This window comes from Nyctibius grandis, chromosome 8 (assembly GCF_013368605.1).
Source record: "Nyctibius grandis isolate bNycGra1 chromosome 8, bNycGra1.pri, whole genome shotgun sequence".
NCBI classification, from domain to species: domain Eukaryota; kingdom Metazoa; phylum Chordata; class Aves; order Nyctibiiformes; family Nyctibiidae; genus Nyctibius; species Nyctibius grandis.
The window spans coordinates 13,724,777-13,750,218 of NC_090665.1; the positions used below are offsets into that span (position 1 = coordinate 13,724,777).

The 25,442-nt window shown below is 37.4% G+C and overlaps 1 protein-coding gene across 1 annotated transcript in view; it reads left to right on the top strand.

Annotated features, from left to right (window-relative positions):
- The window catches only part of OPA1 (OPA1 mitochondrial dynamin like GTPase), a 58,584-nt gene that overhangs the window by 18,406 nt on the left and 14,736 nt on the right, over positions 1 to 25,442 (top strand). The window contains 21 exon segments of the mRNA XM_068405921.1: positions 1,734 to 1,838; positions 2,852 to 2,938; positions 3,821 to 3,934; positions 4,263 to 4,343; positions 4,759 to 4,833; positions 5,162 to 5,233; positions 5,383 to 5,482; positions 6,045 to 6,175; positions 6,687 to 6,759; positions 6,849 to 6,921; positions 7,416 to 7,531; positions 8,141 to 8,205; positions 8,849 to 8,925; positions 12,719 to 12,884; positions 13,431 to 13,583; positions 14,204 to 14,312; positions 14,970 to 15,049; positions 15,842 to 15,982; positions 17,283 to 17,399; positions 18,715 to 18,808; positions 20,047 to 20,157. Coding sequence (XP_068262022.1) covers positions 1,734 to 1,838; positions 2,852 to 2,938; positions 3,821 to 3,934; positions 4,263 to 4,343; positions 4,759 to 4,833; positions 5,162 to 5,233; positions 5,383 to 5,482; positions 6,045 to 6,175; positions 6,687 to 6,759; positions 6,849 to 6,921; positions 7,416 to 7,531; positions 8,141 to 8,205; positions 8,849 to 8,925; positions 12,719 to 12,884; positions 13,431 to 13,583; positions 14,204 to 14,312; positions 14,970 to 15,049; positions 15,842 to 15,982; positions 17,283 to 17,399; positions 18,715 to 18,808; positions 20,047 to 20,157 — 2,140 coding nt within the window.

A 25,442-nucleotide genomic window follows, 5' to 3' on the forward strand; every position in this document is an offset into this window, starting at 1 on the left:
AGCTGGCAGAAAAGGAAAAGATCACAGAATCACAGAATGTTAGGGATTGGAAGGGACCTCGAAAGATCATCTAGTCCAGTCCCCCTGCCGGAGCAGGATTCCCTAGATCATATCACACAGGAACGCGTCCAGGCAGGTTTTGAATGTCTCCAGAGAAGGAGACTCCACAACCTCTCTGGGCAGCCTGTTCCAGTGTTCAGTCACCCTCACCATAAAGAAGTTTTTCCTCATATTTATGTGGAACCTCCTGTGTTCCAACTTGCACCCATTGCCCCTTGTCCTGTCAGTGGATGTCACTGAGAAGAGCCTGGCTCCATCCTCATGACACTTGCCCTTTACATATTTATAAACATTAATGAGGTCACCCCTCAGTCTCCTCTTCTCTAAGCTAAAGAGACCCAGCTCCCTCAGCCTCTGCTCATAAGGGAGATGTTCCACTGCCTTAATCATCTTCGTGGCTCTGCGCTGGACTCTCTCTAGCAGTTCCCTGTCCTTCTTGAACTGAGGGGCCCAGAACTGGACACAATATTCCAGATGCGGCCTCACCAGGGCAGAGTAGAGGGGGAGGAGAACCTCTCTCGACCTACTAACCACACCCCTTCTAATACAGCCCAGGATGCCATTGGCCTTGTTGGCCACAAGGGCACACTGCTGGCTCATGGTCATCCTGCTGTCCACTAGGACCCCCAGGTCCCTTTCCCCTATGCTGCTCTCCAACAGGTCTGCCCCCAACTTGTACTGGTACATGGGGTTGTTCTTGCCCAGATGCAGGACTCTACACTTGCCCTTGTTATATTTCATTAAATTTCTCCCCGCCCAACTCTCCAGCCTGTCCAGGTCTCTCTGAATGGCTGCGCAGCCTTCTGTTGTGTCAGCCACTCCTCCCAGTTTTGTGTCATCAGTGAACTTGCTGACATTGCACTCTATTCCCTCATCCAAGTCATTAATGAATATATTGAATAGTACTGGTCCCAGTACCGACCCTTGAGGGACTCCGCTAGACACAGGCCTCCAACTGGACTCAGTCCCATTGACCACCACTCTCTGGCTTCTTTCCTTCAGCCAGTTCACAATCCACCTCACTACCCGATCATCCAGACCACACTTCCTCAGTTTAGCTGCGAGGATGCTGTGGGAGACCGTGTCAAACGCTTTACTGAAATCGAGATAGACCACATCCACAGCTTTACCATCATCTATCCACCGGGTTACATCCTCATAAAAGGCTATCAAGTTGGTTAAGCATGACTTTCCCTTGGTGAAGCCATGCTGAGTGCCCCTAATGATCCCCCTATCCTTGATGTGCCTAGAGACAGCACCAAGAACAAGTTGTTCCATCACCTTTCCGGGGATGGAGGTGAGGCTGACCAGTCTATAGTTACCCGAGTCTTCCTTCTTGCCCTTTTTGAAGACTGGAGTGATCACTGCTTTTCAAACTGGCCTTTTAACAAGTGCATGGCCTAACTTCAGAGGGCCTAGGGGTTCAATAATAGACATTTGGAAAGCCTATTTTTTAATATGAAATTCTGTATATAGTGAATACATACATGTTACTTTGTTCCCCTTACGTAAAACTTATACTTGCAACCTGACAAGTTTAAAATAGTAATAAAGGTATCTATATTTTTTAAAAGACTTGCCTGAAGGATAATATATTCTTCCCAGGTAAAACTGCTCATGCGAGTGTACTATTTCTGTAATTACAAGAGTATATTTGTACCACTGTTTTGTAGCTCAAATACCAAAGAATGCTTGAACGATTAGAGAAGGAGAACAAAGAATTAAGAAAACTGGTACTGCAAAGAGATGACAAGGGAATTCATCAAAGGAAGTTAAAGGTATTTGTGTGTTGCAAATCAGCTTAGAAATATAATTATACCCTATTTTCCATGATGCTATTCCAAATTGTGTTTGTTAATTCGTATATGAACTTTTAACATCTGTTATATCTATCTAATTTTTTTGACACGTTAAGGCTTTTATACATCCTTTTTTTTTTTTTTTTTTTTTTCCCCAATTGTATCACTTTTGGAAATGGCTTGAGTTGAAGAGCACAAAGGGGTTACCAGGTCTAACTAAGTAACTTAACTAAGTAAGTAGGAAATGTGGATTGGGTTTTTTGATGTAGCTTCTCGAAGTTGCTAATAAATACGCTTCCAACTCTTCCTAAACACACAGTCTGATACCTTTGTGCTTTGTCATGCATCTTACTGAGTTTGGTAGGAATATAGTTACAGGGTTAGAAAACATCTTTTAACAGCCCTGTATAAATCCAGGGAGATTGAACAAAGTATGCTTTTGCTTTTGTCTGCCAACATCCTGAGCATTCTAAAAATGGATGTTTTCTGCCTCTCTCTGTATCACTTGCTGACCAATATGTATCTTCCTCTTTCCTCTGGGAACTGTAAGATAAGAAGTTCTTATTTGTACAGAATGAGGTTGATAGCTCTATACCCTTGTTAATGCTTACTGTTCATCAAGCTGAAAATGTAAGTCTAGATGTTTAATGGAAGAAACTCAATTCAGCTTCTTAATTTGGAAACTGTGAAGTCTGGGCACAGTTGTTCTCTTATGCTGTATGTAATAGCTCTCATTTTTCTCCTTCTGCAAGATGCATCTTTTACAGTGGATGTAATATTTTCATCCACTGAAGTCAAGGGATGACTTTACTTGGTGTTGTACTTCATAAAACAGATCTGTCCTGCAGTATAGACAGTTTAGGTTTCAAACCATCAGGAGAGAATAAACACATTTTTACAGATGAGTTTACAGAATATACAGATGAAGAAGTCTGAAACCTGATCTTTGTTCTGTTAATTGACTGTTTTCTCTCTGTGCTTTTTTTTTGTAGAAATCCTTGATTGATATGTATTCTGAAGTACTCGACATCCTGTCTGATTATGATGCCAGTTATAACACTCAAGATCACCTACCTCGAGTAAGTAGATAAAATAGATTTTTTCTGAACCACCAATTTTATGATTGAATAGAACATTTAATTATATTCCAGAATAATCCAGAGCTAGCGCTAGGCTATTTTCTTGTAACTCCGGGATTTTTGCTTAAGACACATTCTCCATTTTAAATGCAACAAGGGAATTTTGAGAATAACCAGTGTAACTATGTTAAGTCTGTCTTGGCTCATAGATAAAACCCTATTTAGATCCAGATACTGCTGCTGTGCTCAACCTTTCATTTTAAATGGTTTTAGTCAGGGCACCCCAGCCCCAGCTTTCTCAGCATTGTGGAATGACTGTTGTTTCCCAGAGTGTACCAGTGGAGCTGAGAAGGTAAGGTGCCCCAGCTAACTCCCTGCAGTAGTGCTGCTGTTGGAGGGGAGAGTGTGAGAAGGGGTTTGGCTGGCCTGACTGCTGGTGTAGGGGAGAGCTAGGAGTGCTTGCACAACCACCTGTAGCACTGGTGGCTTCTATAGGAAGCCAGTAAGATTGGGAAATGACAGCAACTACGTCAGGCAGAAGCAGCATCTACCAGATGAGTAGTCTTCAGTGTTATGCTGAAAGGATTTTGTACAAGGAGAGAAGAACTGCCATGAGAACAGCAAGCCCTTTCTATCTTCATTAGGTGGCCTGTCAGGTTAGGCCCGTAACTTTGTGGACTGTGCTGTCTTAAGCACAAGTCAAATTTTTTGCATGACTAAAAGCTAGGATTTCTTCGAGGATTCCATATTTAAGCCAACATATTTATTGTCAAACATAATACAGCCAATGTTAATACAGATTAATGTCTTTTTAGTCAGCTTTTGTCTAAGCTTCTAAAATGTCCTGCTGAAAGCCAACTGCTGTTTAAACTTTCACTTAAGGTGGTGGTGGTTGGAGATCAAAGTGCAGGAAAAACCAGTGTGTTAGAAATGATCGCCCAAGCCCGCATATTCCCTCGAGGGTCTGGGGAGATGATGACACGTTCCCCTGTTAAGGTAAGAAACATCGTAATCTCTGAAATCAGCATTTGCTGTATTGTTCTCCTTCTGCTTATGCCATTAATTGAAGTATATGCGAACATTCGTTTATAAATCGGCCTCTAAGCAAGCGAGTTGTTACAGTCAATGTCAAAACTTCTGCAGGCCTGTATATGATACATATATATTATCAGAGCAGTAGTAGTTCCTACTATAAGTAGTGTTGTGCTAAATAAGTATTACGTATAGTTGTATGTCTGCAGTGGGAAGTGTATGTATGCTATGTACTTCTGTTTCTCTGTGTTAGATTTACCCTACTTTCTCATATAAGGCTTTTACCATTTAGGTAACCCTTAGTGAAGGTCCCCACCACGTGGCTTTATTCAAAGACAGCTCTCGGGAGTTTGATCTAACCAAGGAAGAGGATGTAAGTATAAAGTGGTGACTGGAAGTTAATGTGACTTTTATTAATTCTCTGAAAAATTTTGTCTCTCTGTGAGCTGTTAGCTCCTGTTTAATTAGAGTGAAATATATTTAGTGGGGCAAGACATTATATTAGTTATTAAATTATCTTTTAGTGTGATTTTTGGCTGTCACTGAAGTGGATAAAATGTAGAAGGAGTTCTTGTGCCAAGGCGTTGTTTGGATTATGCAGGGGTCTGCAGGTAATCTGTCAAGTAGCACCCCATTTACCAGACTTAGTTATTAAACATGCATTTGAGACAGTATTTATAAACAGAGATCTTAATCCCTAAGTAAACTTTTTTACTTATGTTGGTGATTTTTCTTCTATCACGATTATAATGAGTTCTATATTTGATATTTTGCTTTTCTCGAAACAGCTTGCAGCTTTGAGAAATGAAATAGAAATAAGAATGAGAAATAGTGTGAAGGAAGGGTGCACTGTTAGCACTGAGGTAAGACTTGTCAAATATTTAATGGCAAATATCTGTACATGTATATCTTTTGTAAGTATCCTTCAAATAGGAGACCTGTGGTGAATCCAGTTTGTGTATACTTAATATTTTCCACTATTCAGAATGTATTTGGACTGTTAAAATCAGTTTTATATCACAATTACGTGCATATAAAATTGGATTTCCTATTTAAAATTAGAGGCTGTTGCTGCTTTAAAGCATATGTGTGTATAAATATGTGTTTATATAATTTTATGTGTGTTTGTGTATATAATTACATGCAAAGTAGATGTGTGTATAAACCTTTAATTTCAATTTTACTTCACAGACCATCTCCTTAAGTGTGAAAGGCCCTGGTTTGCAGAGAATGGTATTGGTTGATTTACCTGGAGTTATTAGTGTAAGTATGCAATAAATTAAAAAAAAAAAAAATCTTTAAGACATGCAAGTGAGGTAGTGTTATTGTTGAAAATATTAGCTGCTGTTTTTCTTTTTTACATCTTTGTTTTCTTTTTTCTTTAAATATATATCTCCATATATGTATTAAAGACTGTGACATCAGGTATGGCTCCAGATACGAAGGAAACTATCTTTAGCATCAGCAAGGCCTACATGCAGAATCCTAATGCCATCATCCTTTGTATTCAAGGTAATGAGTCTAGGTGGTTATCCAACTGGCAGGTTTTTTTTATTTTTTAATTGTGATTCTTATGTTACTCTGGGGACTCTCCTGATTATATTTTTTTTTTTTTTTTTTTTTTTCCATTTGTGGTAACTTATATAGTGTACAAAACAGCATGCTGTGGAACATCTATTTATAAATTAAGGCACTTTTGGTATCCATGCCAAAAAGCAACTTTTTGATGAGGGTTTTTTATCATTAAAAAAACATAGTGGTGATAATAAAATTCAAGATTTCTTCAAAAGTGTATTTGGAGGCAACAGACAATAATAGAGTTTAACATTTTGAGCAAGCTGGTACTTGTTCAAGACGTCTACAACTACAACAAACATTTTTTTATGATACTGGGAACAAAGCAATTTTTCACTGTATGTACCCAAAAGTTGAATATAAGTGTAATTTTACTTTTTTAAGTTGTAACATGAAACTCATTTGATGCCTACTATATCTTCAGTACTGCATGTTAGATTACATGTCTTGCATGTTAGATTTAGTCCCTAAAATGTAAGTTTGTTTTTGTTTATTTTAGATGGATCAGTGGATGCAGAGCGCAGTATTGTCACAGACTTAGTCAGCCAAATGGATCCCCAAGGAAAAAGGACAATTTTTGTGTTGACTAAAGTTGATCTTGCTGAGAAAAACGTGGCTAGCCCAAGCAGGGTGAGTTGAAACTATTTTTTTCATATTCTGATGGCTAAAGTCACACATGGAAAAATACTTGAAATGCTGTCAGAAATATTGGACCTCACCTACCTGTTCTAGTTGTTTTTGAGTGCTTATTTCTGTATTCAGTATGATTTTTTTTGGGTGCTTGTTGTTTTAATCTCTCCCAGGCTTTGCTTTTAGTGATCAGCTACATAACAGTCACAGCTTGGCTACAGCTTGCTGTAATACTAGTTCCTTTCATGCAGGTGACCTGAGCAAGTTCCATTTCCTGAGAAGGCTTAAGATATTCTGGGTTACGCTTTTCCACTTTTTGTGTTTTGCTATTTTTTTTTAATGCCTTTATATTTTTTTCTTTTAAATATCAGTAGAACTCATAGTCCCATGACAAACTGCTTCTTATAGTAGTCTATGCATAGATACAACTAGATCTGGCTTTAAAACTGCACTGAAGGAAAGAACGTCTCTGTACAGTTAACCACATTTTTTTAATCCTTTATTTTCATAGATCCAGCAAATAATTGAAGGCAAACTCTTCCCAATGAAAGCTTTGGGTTATTTTGCAGTTGTTACTGGAAAAGGTAAAGAGAGCTCTGGCTCTGCTTATTTTCTCCTTGATAGCAGAGAACTGTCTAAATGGAACTGTTGCAGCACTCTTTTCTTTCTCCAGGAAACAGCAGTGAAAGCATTGAATCTATTAAAGAATATGAAGAGGAATTTTTTCAAAATTCAAAGCTGTTAAAGTATGTTGCTATTTATTCCTTTTAGTAAAATGAGCCTGTGTTGGTAAATGCTAGCATCAGTTTTTCCTGTTGAACTTAAAGTGTAGAAACACTATTTGAGATTTAATCTGCTTAAATGAAGTATCTTGTTGAGGTGACCAAGTTAGCCTGGTTTCCTAATGCTTGCTGTAAGTCAGTGGAGAGAGACAGGCATCTTCAGGCAGCCATTAATTCTACTGTAGTTCTGAGCCTGTCTTCAGAGGTTTCTGTGTCTCTCTATTGGCTCTAGAAGAACTAAATTCTTCTATTTGTGGTGTTTTTTTTTTTTCCCCCCTTGCTTTACTGATTATCTGCATTGAATATTTGGGAGGAAGAGACTGGAATTTGGGCTAGGTGCACATTGACATGTTATTGTCTGCTAGAAAAAGCAAAGCTTTATTTTTGGGAGGAGAAAATGGGGGCCAGAAAGCATCAGTATGCATAGAAGAATTTCCTCTAGCTGTCTTTCTTTACAGGACATGTATGCTGAAGGCACACCAGGTAACAACAAAGAACTTAAGTCTTGCTGTGTCAGATTGCTTTTGGAAAATGGTGAGAGAGTCTGTGGAGCAGCAAGCAGATGCTTTTAAAGGTAAATGTCTTTTCAAAAACCAAGTGAAATAGCAACTTGCTGTTAACAGTTCTTCCACATACATATAATACTGTTTTGCCAGCCTGCTTAGGCAATTATGTTTTATAGGTTTTATGTGATCACCATTTCTCATGAATTGGTAACTGCCCCAGTTAATCTTCACAAAAACACACAAAAAGAAAATTCATGGTATGAAGGACCCACTTGCTCTAAAAGCCAAAGGAGTAAATAAGTATGAAGAAGAAAACTCAGGGGGTTTTTTGTGGGGAAAACAAAATTCTTCCACTGGATTCAGATGTTGTTTAAAATGGCTTCCCATATAAAGATACCATCTGATCAGCCAGGGCAGGACTGACTTGTACAGAGCTGGAAGTTGAATGGTTCTCTTTCCACTACACTTTTTAATGCATGAATCCTGCAATTCGCAGACAGAATATCTGAGCACAGACAGCAAAAAACTTTGCTTGCTTGCAGAGACATTTAAAGTTCTTGGAGGGTTTGTCATAAGCAAGATTTGTGGCAATTTTAGGAGCTGCTAAACTTCTAAGATAGTCATGAAGTGCATATAGACAATTAAAAAAATTAAGGCCTTGTTTCTGGTTTTTGCAGCCACACGTTTCAATCTTGAGACTGAATGGAAGAATAATTATCCCCGGTTGCGAGAGCTTGACAGGGTAAATTACACTACTGCTTTAATTTGTGTGCTACAAACTACTGAAGATTATGGATTAAAATTTATGCCGTTTAATCTCACTTGTAAAGGTTTCTTTAAGTTAACATAAATTCCTGACATTTTAAAATGTGAGGACAGTGTAAATTATTCTAGGGGAAGGAAATACTGAGCTCTCTGGTTTATGAAATAGCGTGCTTCAAAATTGTGATACTTCAAGTATCTTCAGGTATGTGAGAAGTCCTTCACTTCTCTAGTATATGGTTAACTGACCTAACGTGCCTACAGGAACAAGTGAGTGTTTCTTTGTGATCATGACAGAACTGGCAAAGAGAAGTTACATTCCCTGGTCTTTCAGACAGACAGAGTAACAAAACAATTATAATCCCATTCTCTAATTCTTTTATAGAGATTCTGAATATTCAAATGCCATGCCTGGCCAGAGGCATGCAAGAGATGGGTGGGAAGATGTGTGGTAAACCAGGGTAGCTTGTGACAAGCACATACATTGTCCAGAACATGAATGGAAGGTATCATTTTAGGCTTAAAGGCCGTAAGAAAAAGGTTTTGGTTTTTTGCTTTTTGTATGGAAATATGATCACACTATACTTAAAATCTTATTATTTCATATTTTTCCTTTTGCATAGAATGAACTGTTTGAAAAAGCAAAGAATGAGATTCTTGATGAAGTCATAAGTTTGACTCAGGTCACACCAAAGCACTGGTATGGTAATTTTTTCTTCTTTTAAATTAACTAACAGAAGTTTGCCTTTAAAATATAAAGAGTTTTAGTAAAAAAAAAAAAAAAAAATATAAATAAGGAACTGTTTTTCTTAGTACAATGTATTATGTACTTTGTCCCTGTGGAAGTAGTCTGTTTATTATTCTCAATCAGCAAATACTTGTATAATCCCTTGACAAAAATTACATAATGTCAGTGTGTGTGTTGTTCTGTTTTTAAACAGTATAATGAACAATAGATATTCCTCAAAAATGAAAAGGAACAGTCATAATAAAGAAGTTTTCACAGAGTCACAGAATGTTAGGGATTGGAAGGGACCTCGAAAGATCATCTAGTCCAATCCCCCTGCCGGAGCAGGATTACCTAGATCATGTCACACAGCAATGCGTCCAGGCGGGTTTTGAATGTCTCCAGAGAAGGAGACTCCACAACCTCTCTGGGCAGCCTGTTCCCAGTGTTCAGTTACCCTCACTGTAAAGAAGTTTTTCCTCATATTTATGCGGAACCTCCTGTGTTCCAGGTTGCACCCATTGCCCCTTGTCCTGTCAGTGGATGTCACTGAGAAGAGCCTGGCTCCATCCTCATGACACTTGCCCTTTACATATTTATAAACATTAATGAGGTCACCCCTCAGTCTCCTCTTCTCTAAGCTAAAGAGACCCAGCTCCCTCAGCCTCTGCTCATAAGGGAGATGTTCCACTGCCTTAATCATCTTCGTGGCTCTGCGCTGGACTCTCTCTAGCAGTTCCCTGTCCTTCTTGAACTGAGGGGCCCAGAACTGGACACAATATTCCAGATGTGGCCTCACCAGGGCAGAGCAGGGGGGAGGAGAACCTCTCTCGACCTACTAACCACGCCCCTTCTAATACAGCCCAGGATGCCATTGGCCTTCTTGGCCACAAGGGCACATTGCTGGCTCATGGTCATCCTGCTGTCCACTAGGACCCCCAGGTCCCTTTCCCCTACGCTGCTCTCCAACAGGTCTGCCCCCAACTTGTACTGGTACATGGGGTTGTTCTTGCCCAGATGCAGGACTCTACACTTGCCCTTGTTATATTTCATTAAACTTCTCCCCGCCCAACTCTCCAGCCTGTCCAGGTCTCTCTGAATGGCAGCACAGCCTTCTGGTGTCAGCCACTCCTCCCAGTTTTGTGTCATCAGCGAACTTGCTGACATTGCACTCTATTCCCTCATCCAAGTCATTAATGAATATATTGAATAGAACTGGTCCCAGTACCGACCCTTGAGGGACTCCACTAAATACAGACCTCCAACTAGACTCTGTCCCATTGACCACCACTCTCTGGCTTCTTTCCTTCAGCCAGTTCACAATCCACTTCACTACCCGATCATCCAGACCACACTTCCTCAGTTTAGCTGTGAGGATGCTGTGTGGGAGACTGTCAAACGTTTTACTGAAGTCAAGATAGACCACATCCACAGCTTTACCATCATCTATCCACCGGGTTATGTCCTCATAAAAGTTTTCAGATGTTCATTTGTTCCTCTTAACTTGTTGTATGATTATTATCATTGTGCATATCAAAATAACATATATGACCTTGTAAAAAAGAAGTCTTGTATAGCTCACTGCATAGGGAAGCCACTGTAGATGCAGGCTATGAGGAGAATAGCCAGTGTAAAGGATTACTTTGACAGCCTGTGCCACAACTGAGAACCACAAAAAAAAAAGGATTTCTTTAATGCCTTTGCCTTCAGCAACCTGAACTGAACTGCTACTTAGTCACAGATTAAAAACCAAGATAAAATGTCTGACTCTTAATGACATTAGAATAATTCTGGGCATGTGGATGTGTTCAGAGAGAGTGTTGTAGGCACTGTGTTAGTCTAAAGTTATGTTCTAGTCCAGCTGTAATGCAGGTTTGCTATTTTGGTGTTTGCTGCATAACAGATGCTGAAGTACCCTGTCCCAGGTCTAGTCTGCTTCATTTTATGTTGTAGATCGGGTGGGTGCATAACAGGAATGTTTCTGTGCATTTCTTTTGAAAGTTAAAATGTAGTGGTGATGCTAGTTTTATAACACTTAATGAGCTATAAAATAGATCTGGAAACCTAAGTAATGAAAAAATGCTTCTGTTAGCCATTATACGTAGCCTAAAAACAGCAGTGCATTTGCTGAATGCAAATGTTTCTATCCTGTTAAAATTTCCATTCCTTCCAATTAAGTTTGATTGGATTAAGCAAACCAAAAGTGTATTTTTATTGACATGTCAGTAAAGAAGGAATGAGATTTCATTTGTTCTTAATCGGAGGACTGCCCTTCTCCTACAGTGCATTTTTAAGTGGTAAAATTCATAGTAGACAGTTTCCAGCACACCCTGTAAGTGAAGTTAATTTGCCATGTCTCTCTTCTTTTAATGGTGATCAAGAGTGATCAATAATTGATCTTTGTTTGAACACTATCCAAATCATTCTATTTTGAACAAAGCTTTTTAAGGAAAACAGCTTGTTTTAGTGGCAGTATTAATTTTTATTTATAGTGAATTCTTACAACATTTAAATGCTTGAGTTTGTTTTAGTTTTGTATAAATACTTTTACTACCCTAAATATGCCAAAGATATGTTCCAACAGTACAAAAACTAGTGGCTTTGATCCTCATTTATACTGGTATGTCAGAAGGACCCCTTCAAAATTTTTAAATCTCAAAGAAGGATGCTTTAAACACAAAGGAGAAATTTTCAATTATGCCATTGTTGAAACAGGAGGAGGAGTGATATTTATGAGAAGTTCTTCAGTCTTTGTCCACAGGTGCCCAAATGAGAGTAGGGGCATTATCAAGGATGAGGCTTATGTCCTGAACTTCAGCCCATTTGGAAGAAAAGGGCTTGAGTGGATCTGATAGTCTTGTACCACCAAAAAAGGCAGTTTTTCTTCGTCAGCTCTTAGGCCTCACCATTCTACCAAATCTGGCATTCATATGACCTATTGGTAAGCTGATTTAGCATGCTGAGCTAGCATAAAGTTAACCTGCAAGAAACCCACAACCTGCACTGGAGACTGGCAGGAGCAGAAGGAGCGTTGACTACCTCTGTGTACCGGCTGCGTGTTACACTGGCCCAGCTGAGTTGTCTCACTGCAGCTGCAAAGTTTCCTCAGTAAGTTTATTGTCATTTAAAAAGGTTAAAGTTAGATTGTTTCCATTGTTCCTTCTTGAAGCACATCATAAATAGGAAAGTGGTGCTTAGTTTTATAGGGACATGAGGCACATTTATAAGTGAATGTCAATATACATTTTGGTAAAAGGTTGGACTTCTCTGCTTGCTTCATTGTTTATCAAATCTGGGAACAATCAATGAAAATCCCAGATGGAAAACTACAGCATGTTCCAACAAACAAATCGGAATACTACAGAAGCAAAACCCACATGCTTTTTTGGGAGTGTGGAATTTTTAGTCAAATCATTTCAATGCTTTACAGTCTGCCCCCTTGTCGTTCACCCACCTGCCGTGCATATGCACACATAGCTCTGCGTGGTTATACTGGTATAATTAAAGGCTGCCAGGAACTGTTGTGCAGTGCAGTGGCAGCCGTAAGAGTCATAGAGGCCAGCTTCTGAGGCTGTCTTTGCTGCTGAAAACATTGTGTATTTGTGTCTTTAGTTCCAAGCAGATTTTGGTTGAAGTTGTATCCTGATGTTGAGGAGTATTTCCTGTATTCTGTAGTTTTGTTTTTTCAGTGTTTCTAACAAATTGAATGAATACTTAGACACTTTTGTGTTGGAAGCCATCTTATGTGTTACAACTTCCATTTTAGGGAGGAGATTCTTCAGAAAACTTTATGGGAAAGGGTATCTACTCATGTGATTGAGAATATCTACCTTCCAGCAGCACAGACTACGAACTCGGGGACATTTAACACCACTGTGGACATCAAACTGAAGCAGTGGACTGACAAGCAACTGCCTAATAAAGCAGTAGAGGTGAGAATTTACTTATTTCAAAAAATTAGGAAAAAAAAAAAAAAAAAAAAAAATCTGTGCAAAGACTGTTGAAATGAAAGCGTAGCTCCGGAGAATTAAGGTGATGGTTTGAAGGGCTGACTGCAGTTCTTCTAACCAGCTTACATGTCAGAAAAGGCTAGCAAGATCTTGATGTTGAGAAGCACATAGAGCAGGAACATTGTATTTTGCTCTTCTGGTGAATTTTCCCTATTTAAGACCAAAAAAAACCCTCCTTTTGAAAGGTTAAACAAACCCTTCAAGCTAGGTATATTCATATTTAATAGATTTATGCACATTTAACAGAATTCCACTTGCTACAACATAGCAAAGCAAGGTTTAGTGTTGACTTTATTAGTAACAGATAGGGCAGCAAAGGAAAGTCAATGACTTACTCTTAGGCTTGTACGTTGTTTTCCAAAAGTATGCAAATTTTCATACTTACAAGAATTGTCATAAATGTTCCTTTACTAGCTGGTGCATGATACAATAGGCTTTTTCAGTAGGCATTGTTTGCTGACTTTCTAGGTGGCATGGGAGACTTTGCAAGAAGAATTTTCCCGTTTCATGACGGAACAAAAAGGAAAAGAGCATGATGATATATTTGATAAATTGAAACAAGCTGTCAAAGAAGAAAGTATTAAACGACATAAATGGAATGAGAGAGCAGAGGATAGCCTGGTATAACGTAGTGGGTTTTTTGCATTGTTGACTAAATGCCGTTGGAATCTTTTTGCTAAAGTTGCATATTCAGTATTTTTTCATTCTTTTAATGTAATCATAAAACGATAGGGAGATGAGTCCATCTCTGCTTTTCTGTATGTTTTAATTCAGTGTTTCTCAATTCATTTTATTATTACCTTTTGTTAATTATTGCCTTAAATAACATCTAATAAAATTGTTTGGGTTGGTTCAGGAAAAAGTCTTCCATAATCCACTGACTGCCCAAGGACTGCCTTGTGAGAATTGTATAGCATCAGCTGATATGTTCTGTTAAATATAGCCACATAAAATAACAGCATTTCATTACCATCTTTACAGATTCTGTAATCTGGAAGGATTTCTTATTGTTTGATGTATTTTTTCCATTGTTAATGCTAGGCTATAGAAGAGAGTCAGATTAAAGACACAAGAAGATATTTTTAGCAGTGCTTTGAAAAGGTGCCTCTTGGATAAATCCTGTGTGCCCAATACATGCTGCTTTTATAGACATCAAAAACTGAAGAGAATGTTGGAAATCTTTTTTACCAACTCCCGAATAAATGATTTATTGTATGCTAAAACATCGTTCTGTATTGCAGCGAGTGATCCAGCACAATGCCTTAGAAGATCGGTCAATATCTGATAAACAGCAGTGGGATGCAGCTATTCATTTTATGGAAGAGACGCTCCAAAGTCGTCTCAAAGACAGTGAGTTGTGTGATGTATTCCATTCCTGTGTGCTTTTTAATCTGGGCCAGTTTCCGGATCTAGTTCACTTCACTGCAATGCAAGCTTTTGTATATATATATATATATATATATCTCACAACTGAGATAGTGGTGACAATTTAAAATGGTGCTGATACTGATAGAAATATTTAGCAATATACAGCCTCAAAAGCTAGTGCTCTTGCTCTTGCAATGAGGCAACTGAAAGATAAGTAAAGGAGTTCTGTAGAGTCAAAAAATGGTGCAAACACACAGGTAGAAGAATATGATAATTTCAGGGGAAAGTAGTTGATCCATTTATGGTTATCAAGCATAATTAGTTTTGATGCACGTTGCAACAAGGTAACTTTTTTTAAATACCTGATTTGGAATCTGGAGGGCCATCTCAGTGGAGGGATGTTATGTTTTTTTATATACTTCCTCGAAGTATCAGCCGTTTGGCAGTCGTTTTTAAATTTTAGTAAAAGACATCAACTGTTGCTTCAAGTAAAAGACATCGGACTTGACTCAGTATGGCGTATCTTCTGTTCTTAGGCGTAAAATGTCCATTCTTGACCTTGTACTTAATTTTAGAACTATAAAATTGGCTGGTTACTTATATTTTGAGTGATACTTAATATCATGTTTTCTTTCTTAGCTGAATCTGTTATTGAAGATATGGTGGGTCCAGACTGGAAAAAAAGGTGGTTATACTGGATAGGCCGCACCAAAGAACAGGTAAAAGGAAAAAAAAGTAAAGACTTTGTAGTTCATTAGCTAGTTTGTGATAGCATTATCACTAGCTTTCTAGTCACAGTTGTATCTTCTGATTGACTGTTTTCATTATAACCTGTCTTCTCATTTGCTCATAGCTTTTGGAAATTTCTTTTGAATTTCAATAGCACCTTCCATTCAGTGCCCAAAGATGATGGGCTTTTTATGTTACTTTTTCTAGATATTTCTCATACTGAATCATACTTTAAAGAAGTAAGCAGAGTTTAAAATAATACAGTAGAAAGTAATTGTTTCAGAGGAAGAAGTTTTACAGTCAACTGTATGCAGCCAGGTGTGGGAGAAAGTCAGTGACTTCAACCTGTCTTACTGGAGTTTAATGAACAGCAAATTAAGGTGTGAATCCATGGAGAGTTCTTGCTATCTGTTAGGCAAAATTACAGTACTTGTCAGTGTCACAGGTGATATGTGAATGTGAATGCCACTAGCAGATGTTCATGGAGAGGAAAGGAGGCTAACACCTATAATTTTTTTTTCCACCCTTCTCTTTCTTTTCTGCATTTCTGTGCATAATGAAAAGAAAAAAATAGGAAAAATTGTCGGTGGATTATCCATTTAAAAATACGATATTTGAGATCTCTTCGCACAAATACCCTTTTGAGTCATTTAAATGTAATAGTTAATAGTGTCAAAGGTATTTTTGTTCTGGCTTATTAAGCAGGTAGACTGTTCATTGAGGAGGTGCTGATGATCTCGGAGTCTATGATAATTAATTCTAACTAATCGTTCTTATCCTAGAATATTCGTAACGAAACAAAAAATGAACTTGAGAAATTAATCAAATGCAATGAAGAACATGCAGCTTATCTGGCAAATGATGAAGTGACAACTGTCAGAAAGAATCTTGAAGCAAGAGGAATAACAGTGGACCCATGTCTGGTAAGATGCAGAATTGTAACAAAACATATGGAAGCCCCCTGTGAACATTTGAACGTTCTTTCTAGACAGCGTACAAAAGACTCCATCTAAACACTGAATTTGTAATCCAGATGTTTCCAAATGAATTGCTAAATGACTGCTTGCACGCAATTCACACACTTCTGTTGGCTGTCAGACAAATGCAGTACAATGCTTTGGAATCTGTCAGTCTAGACTGAAATCAGAATCTGCTGAGCAGATATTCTTGCCTGCATTATGACAAGGCTTGTTTAAAATTATTGCTTAGACATTAGATAGTGGAATCAAGGCCTTTGTGAGCAAGATGCAATAAAAACATATTGTCCATTCCTGAGCTTTCAGTGTGGTTGTACTTGCAGTTTGAAGTTCGTAGGTACATTGAAGAGAAAGATATTTTGTAAAAATACTTGGAAAGAGGCAGGGTTTTTTAGAGTGCCCTGAGGGAATGTATTGTACATTTAGAATGTTCTGGAAAATGATTTATCTCATTGCAGTGTAAGGCTCTTAACCATAATTAGACCTTTTATCTAATTAAATGTAAGATTTTAAATAAATGAGAATTCAAACTTTTCAACATTAATACATGTACTTATTCAAGGTAGAAGAGTTGTTTAAATATCTGCTGCCCCTTTCTTATACAGCACTTACCTTTTTGTAAAGGTCAGAGTAGTGAGCCACATCCTCTGCATGGGGAGACTGAGTGCAAATTGAGTTTCCTTTCTAGCTAAGCAACTGATTTTCTTAATTTTATTTTATGGGGTTTTTTTAAGAGCCATATCTATATATATATTTAATTTTGAAGAACTGGAACATAAATAAGCCTAATCAAGAAAAGTTACAAATGTTTGTTTACATAAGACCTATTAAATATTTCTTTATGCTTTAATCTGGTTGAATTGATAAATTAATGGGTACCACTCAAAAATGTATTCTCAGTGTTAATGTAAAGATTACATCATGCCAAGAGCAGAACAATTTGTCCTGCTTTGTGGTATGTAATTTAAATGTATTTTGGCTGCAGACAGTATTGTTAGGCATTCAGTTATGTTACAAGCATGGAAGAGTAGATTTTTAAATTGACAAGCATCTGTAATGTTTGCCAGATGTAACTAACACATTAATTGTATCCCAGTTGCAGACAATTGCTCAGAAATATTTAAACATATATTACGTGACAGCGGTAGTGGAATTTGGAGTTGTATTTTAAAATTAAATGTGATCATTAAACTATGCACGATACTGAGTGTATGTATTTAGTCAAATTTAAGTACTGTTTTCCTAGATTAAAGACACATGGCACCAAATTTATAGAAGATATTTCCTGAAGACTGCTTTGAACCACTGCAATTTGTGTCGAAGAGGCTTCTATTATTACCAGAGGCATTTTGTGGACTCGGAGGTAAATTGAAGAACGGCTATACACTGGTGTTTTGCCTTAAAATTTCAATCTCAGTTGGAAAAAAAAAAAAAAAATCTACAAATACTTTAGCCTAACCTTTCTTTTATATCCTTTGCCTTGAGATAGCTGGTGATCTTAGATATGTTTTACATGAGGCTTGTAACTGAAAAAATGCAATGCTGGTGGTAATTATATAAAATGACCACTAGGTATCAGCCATGACCTAAACATCTGTTACTTACCAATCTGTATTGAAAATACACTGCTAAGAACAGTATTGTACAGCTATTGCTATCTTGTTGGTATTCATTTCTCCTACTTTCCCATTGGTATTTATTTACCTCACTGATACGAAAAATTCAGAAAACATCAAGTAAGGGGTTTTTATGGGATAAGGATGATGAATAAGTGTTTAGAGTTAATGCTTGGAACCACATGTGATCAACAGAAAAAAAAAAAACAAAACCACAACTATGGAGCTTACAAACAGATCTTTTAAATGACTTTCCAGTTTTGTAAACCCAAGCTTGTGCAACAAATGACAGTATGCACGCAGTTGCACAAAGAAAAGAATATACAGTTTTCTTACTGTTATATTTTAAATCAAAAAGAAATTACTTGAAAGGTAGAGCTCCTCACTTTCTGTAGAGTTTTGTTTTTCTTCTTAATGAGAAACAATGATCTTCATGGAGCCAGAAATCTTTACTACTCTAGAAACACCTTTGCCTGTAAGAGATAAGAGAGAATGAGATAATATAGTTGAGAGCTGCCTCTCTGTGATGCTTAAACTCCTGTTCCTGTCTTTTTAAGGTGTCGTAATGTGAAGTTAGTGCTCCCTCCCACCATCATTGCAGGTGTAGAAACTGCCTCTTCTGTTAATAAATACAGCCCTTGGCCCAACACTGTCTTCAGAAGCATTTGTCAGACAGGGAGTCACAACACAGAGTTCAGCTGTTGTCTTTCAATGTTTGCTGTGAACAAGTGTGGTGTTTCACTGAGCATTAGGTTATACTCACCAGTCTGCATATAGCGTGTACAAATTGGTTTTCCATGATTTCTCTTGATATGGCTCTTTCTGTTTAAAATAATAGATGTAAAGGTGGTGCAGTGTATTAAGTAGGGCTGATGCGGTTCTTGAGAAGTATTTTTAGTGTTTCCTTATTACTTACAGCAGTTATTCTGTGGGGTTTTTGTGTAAGATCAGGATATGTATACGTGAGTTCACAGTTGCCTCTAAAAGTGTCAAGAGATTCTTGCAAGTGTAGGATGTTCACTGAACATCAGAGGTCTGACACTACAACTTCCCTCGTTTCAGCTCGAATGTAATGATATTGTCCTCTTCTGGCGAATACAGAGAATGCTGGCAATTACAGCAAATACGCTGAGGCAGCAGCTTACTAACACTGAAGGTAAGGCTCGTAATGAATTGAGGTGTTTGAAACAAAAAATTGTTTAGAAATTTTCTAGTGTTCCTCTAGCTATGTGTTCCTTTCATGCTTAGCATGGCTGGCTGATTCTTATGTCCTGGTTAGGTAATTAGAAGATGTAGAGTAAATAGAATTCGACATTCTATTTACATTAAAGGATTTAATGTAAATAGAATGTCCAATATTAAGACACTCTCCAGTTTAAAATATTTTCAGCTTACGTGATGCCAGTTGTCAATACCTTTTTCCAGGCAGAAAGAATTTCAATAAATAGTGACTATATTCTCTTTTCTTAGGTAAATCTGGCTGTAGATTTTAATTTAAAAATGTTTGATATAAAAAATAAATTCAAATGGATTCTCTTAAAGCCATGCAAAATGTGCTATGTAGTATCTAGACTAGCAGGTTCCTTACAAAGCATCATTTATGTAGCGATCGGCTAGCGCCATGGTACAACTACTAATAACGACCTTTAATCTGTAAAATAGTTTTCAACCTGCTTCTTGAACAAGGTGCAGGTAGAAAGTTTGAACCTTGTCATGTGATGCAAGTTACCCTCTATAGAGAAGAAATTGCCCCTAAATGTAGAAAGCTAGGTCCTGTCTCTTCAAACCACCTGCCTCCTTGACAACTGCTGGGCTGAAAATTAGGAAGTTTCATTAGGAGGTACTCCCTCTAAGTATGAAGGGTAAGGATATGAGTGTTAAGATGGGCATAATACTCCTTTAAAGAGCTTTTGATTCTTTTTAGCCTTGTATCTACAGCAACACCCCTCTGTATGTCATCAGTCCTTCAATACCACACTCTGCTGTCATCATTAACTTCTTCATCCGTCTTTCACCTGTAATTGACTTGGCCACACTCAGTCTCAACAAAGAAACTGCTGAATTTAATAGACAGCAAAGCAATCTACAAATATTTTTATCTCCTCCTAAAAAAAAGTCATCCAATAATAATTTAATTAGGAGAGAAAATATGCTTTGAAATTTAAACATCTTTCCCAGAGAATTTCCTGTCTTAATGGCCCAAACAAGGGGCTTATGTGTTCAGAAGTTTGCTTTTTCTCCAACGAGATTAGTCTGGTAACATATACTACATCTCCCACAGACCTTCCCAAAATTTCGTCCTTAGGTCATTACAGGTGCAAAAGTGTTACCACTCACTTTTTCTTGCTTAATTTGTTGTTTTGAGTTTTTGTTTTGGTTTGGTTTTTTTTACAGTAAGGCGCTTGGAGAAGAATGTAAAGGAAGTGCTTGAAGATTTTGCTGAGGACAATGAAAAAAAGGTGAAGCTCCTAACTGGCAAGAGGGTCCAGCTCGCAGAGGATCTCAGTAAGTACCTAATCTATAGTGTTTTGGAACTAGCTTGAAATGAAGCAAATTCTGACCACTGTCCTTGAGAACACTTAATGCAATATTGGTTATTCATGTGCTAGCATTTAATTAATACCATAAATGGAATTTTTCTTAAATATGGTCAGAGCTTACTGATTCAAAGGTGGATATAGCTATTATAGTGTGATAAAACAATGTAATTTACACTAGATGTAAATTCACTGGTACAAATATATTGCATCAGTATATTGAAAAATGTAGTTAAAACAGAGTAATATTGTAAAGGGAAGTTCTTGTTTTTCTAGTACAACATGGTTAATCCACACCTCAGCTGTCTCTGGGTAATTCAGTCTTGACTGGGTAAGCAGGTTTTGATCCCATCTTTTTTTAATTATTGGGTGAAATACACAGCCTTCCCACAGACAATACTGACTTTTAATACAGATTAGCTGGAAATGCCTGTGAGTTACTGGCCAGCTCGTTTTAGACCATGCGTACAGAAACAAAACCTGTAGACATGAAGATGTGATATATGTTGTGCTGCTTAAGTTGAGATGACCATTATATTAAGAGATTTAACAAGGAAGAAAATCTAGCAGATTTAACCTTCCAGAAGGATTACAGTAGTTTAATGCTTTGAGTCACTCAGAAAGTGTTAAGGGATTCTGTGGTTAGTATACTAAGATTTTAAACAGTGAAATTTTTTAAAGGGACAGTCCAGGCTGAGGTGATACTCCTGTTGTCTACCTGCGCATCCAGTAAGGTTTAGTCTGACTTTTAGCTGATGGGGCTTGCTCTTGCCCATATATCGTTGTTCTTTTTGGCAGCATTCTGCTATTCTGTGAGACTTCCACTTAAACCCCATCTGTACATCTGGACTGGTAGGGGAAAAAAAAGTGCTGTGCAAAAGTGAAAAGAAAAAAATCTTGTGCTAAATGAAGTTGATGTAGGTGTATAAATATCTGCATGTTGACATCACAAGTAACCTTTCTTCTTAGACTTTTATTTTGTGTTTGATGTAGAAACTAACTTTCTCTTAAAATATGACTTTGGATATTTAATTCAGAATAAATAAATGCTGTGGTCAGTCTTTCTTCTTTTATTTAGCAATGTTCTGATATCCAGGTTTCATTGGGACAGAGAAACCTTCAATTGCTGTTAGTTTCCCAAGTATTAATTATGTCTTCCATTTTTTACATCCAAAATGTCATATAAAACGTTTTGCTTACAATAAACTCAAAATCTAAGGATGTATCTTTGATAGTGCTGGTTTGGTTACATTGGAAGTGTTATCTTCTTATTGGAAGTATTGTTATTAAAATCACAATCAGTTATGGAATTTTTGTCCTTTGGAAATTGTGCTATCATATTTTGGAATTGTGAGTAGGAGTTTTAGTGAATCTAGGACAAATAGTCTGTGTTTTTTTGATGGGTCTCTGAAACAGCTGGTGTAACTGTAATTTCTATGGTGAGTTCATAATTCTATCGAAACATCCTGCTCTTGAAACCCTGTATCAACCTCCGTGTAGCCATTCTTTTAGAGTGGGTGGAACGTGTTTTACAAAATAAGGCTTTTTCCTCTGTATATATGTTGAGGTAGAAGTAGTGGTAGCCTGCGTAGTGGGACACAGATACCTAATGAAGAAGTTATCTCCTTCTCTTAGTGTTCTATTCTTTTATTAGTGAGCAGTGCTGCTTGCTTTCTTGCTTTGATGCTGGATATTAATTTTTTTCCAGAGCAAATACTGGTATACAGTGAAACTTGGTGATTTTGATTTATCCTTAAATATTCCATGTTTCAAAACAAAGTAAAGGAGCACTAGCAAATACATAATGTTTAAGTTAATCTATCTTTGTTTTGCACTGAAATAGACTTGGAATGTTTGCATTGTCCAATTTGCTTCTCACCAGCATCAGGAATAACCTCTCATTTCAAAGCAGTAACAGCTGGGGTCATTATTTTGTAAACTAAGACTAGACCTGTAAGAGCAGCCTGTCTGTGTGTTTATAATCCTAGGTATCTGTGTATTAACATATATACTTCAAGTTTGTAGTATGCATTTCATAAGTTACCATGTAGCGAAAACACCGTCACTGCGCTGTATTACTTTAGATTCAGGAGGTCACAGATCCCACGTGCATTATTCTAGGGAAATAACTGTTATTCAGTACAAAACGATGTATGATGACATGTTCTGTTTTATTGTACCTATGAGAAGATTTTAAAACTACCACTGTTTAGTTCTATAGTCAAATCAGTGATGTTCTCTCTACTTTCTGCATGCTTTTATTGCTAAGTGGTTACAATTTTTATGGGCAAATGACAGGAAAAAGGGATTTCTTTGCCTTTCCCTTAGTGAATAGAGTGCTTTTCTGTGCTGCAGTCTTTTTATACTCCTGAGGCAGACTTTGATAGCATAGAGCATTGAACTCTCAGATGGCTATAAAAATAATTTCCGTCTTACAGCATTTAGTGATGATCAGGACTCTGCTTATGGAAAAAAAATCCTGACTCCCACAACCACATTCATAAAGTATTTGTATTTTAATTAGGAATGGAATGGACGGGATCTCCTGAATCATGAAGTCCAGTCTCCCTCTGTTACAGGCAGCTGTGTTTATATAACCCAGCTTATTCATATATCTTGAGCTCCATCTTTAAATCAGTTAACTTGTTGGGGTTCACTCTTCATACTGAAAACATGTTCCCAGATGTCATTCCTCTGATGGTTACAAATGGTCTTTTAATTTCAAGTCTATATTTGTATATATGAGGCTGGGATTTGCTTCCTGATTGGAAACTGTACTTGCAAATCTAAATTATTTATATACCTGAGGTTGGGACACTGCCTCTTGATGCTGATGATACGGCAAGACTGTCTCACTTCTGTTACATCAGTCTTTTAATGCTGAAGCACTAGAAGTGTTTTATTGTTTGTTCAGGATACTGGTTAATGTCAAACTGTTTCTAACGTGGGTGACCCAGTCTCATAATGAGAGCTCGTATAAGACTCAAAACTTATTTGAGCAGGTTTTATCTGTGTGCTACAGCCTTGAATGATATTTTAGCCCTATATTGGAATGTTCCTTGACGACCTTTAGGCCCTGAGTCTTGCTGCTTCTCAGTGTTTACTTCTCAGGTTTTATTCTAGATATTTTAAAGAGTGTAAACAGATCTTTTGAACTGTTTCTAACAAATTACATATTTTATAATGTACGGAAGGTTACTTTTTCTTCAAAAAAAGGCTTTAAACGTAATGTAAATGTACTCCTTATCATAAGTATCATCATGATACTTGTACCAGTGAAAAATTACTAAATTTATGGAAATAAAGAAGCCCTAGGACTAGAGACCATCTGAAAGAAAGGATCGTAAGATACAAAAAGGGGCAGAGCAGAAGATGAATAGCTGATTTGGAAAAAGTTACTTTAAAAATGTCCTAAAATGCAATCAATCTATAAGAATACCTGTACTGAGAGAGGCCTGTGGTCAGTGTATCCCAGTGTCCTGTCCCTGGCAATGAGCAAGCATGGGTACTAAGGGAACAGCATAACAACAGGTTAAGCATACAGTAGTACTTGCCTGGTATGCTCTCTCAGCATCTAACAATCTGTGGTTCCAAGATTTCCTCATCCTGAGGTACTATCTTTGTGATTAATAGGCATTCATGGGGGATTTTTCCCTCCTGTGAATTTCTCTAATTGCTTTTTGAACTCATGTAAACTTTGGCATCTGCAACATCCTGTGGCAATTAGTTCCAGAGTTGAACTACACATTGAGTGGAAAAAGTACTTCCTTTTGTTTGTTTTTGAGCCACCTGCCAGTTTAATTTGGTTTTCCTTTAGTTCTTGCACAGTGAAAAACATTCAGTAATCTTCCTCTATTCATTTTTTGTGCCACTCATGACTTCATAGAAGTTTATGCTACTCACACTTGCTCTCCTTTTTCCTGGCTTGAAAAGTTCTCATCTGTGTAGTTGCTCCTTGCATGGACATTATTTCATAGCTTCAATCAGCCTTGCCACTATTTCCCCCTTTTTTAGTTCTACTAAACCCTTTTTGAGATAAAAGAGCAGAACTTCACACAATATTTGAAATGTATCTGCATTATGGATTTATACAGTTGTATTATGGTGTTTTCTGGTTTTTAATCTGATCTTTTTACAGTAATTCCTTGTAGTCCATTTCCTTTTTTGCCTGCTGCTGAGCAATGAGCTGATGGCTACACTGGACTATCTGCTACGACTTCACGTTCTTTTGTGGGAAGTAACAGCCAGTTCAGAGCCCAATCAGCCTAGTCATTTTCCATGCCATGTTTTTAAACTGTAGGTACAGTTGAGAGATGCTTATTGTTTTGCTGAGGATGCAGAAACAAGAGGAAATTGCTGTCCATCTCTTAAGTGTCTAACTGGGTATGTCAGGCATATTCAGCAATTAGTAGGAACCTGTTTTAATGCAGTTTACAACCTCCATCACAACTCTGGTGCGCTACTTCTATAGAAGTTCTCCACTGAAGTTGTCTGTCAGTTGAAGAACATACCCAGGTCTTTCACCCTCTCTTGGATGGCCTCATCAGCAAGAGGAAGAATTACATTTACTTTACAGTTGGCTTATGCGTCTTGATTGTGCTCACTGCTGAAGGACAAAATATTTTTATTTTAAACTTTATTTCACACAACTTACTATTTTACTATATGCTTAGTTAAATCAGTATCTGTTTGCTGAGTTTCAGGATCTTTTTGATAGCAATGTGAAAGTGGGTTGATTATTTATAAAAGACAAGTCTTTGAAGTCAGACCTTCCCTAGAACTATATCTTTTCAATTATGTTTTTCAGTATTGGGAAATACATTTTTTTCTGGAAAAAAAAAAATGAATACATAGGTGAAAGAATTTGATTTCAAGATTAAAAATATCTTTTCTGCTGTTTCATTTTTAACACAAATGATAGAGTAGTAATTTCAGGATAAATATTCTATAGTTCTATGCAAAATTGATAGCACGTGGATAAATCTTAATCTGTAGACTACTTTTTAACATGGCAATTTCTTTTTAATGTTGAGCTCCCAGTGAAAGGCTTTCCAGAATTACCTAATTGTTTCCAGAATTCCCCTCTGCTGGACTTGCTCTTTTTATATAAAGGGCCAAAACAAACTTCCTCAATAGTGTGAACTTTGTATGGTAATTAAGTTGCCATACAACTTTTCAACACAAGATGGCAATGAATGGCCTTCATAGGAGGAGTGGGAAGGATGAGCATGCAGCAGAGCTGGTGCCCAGCCT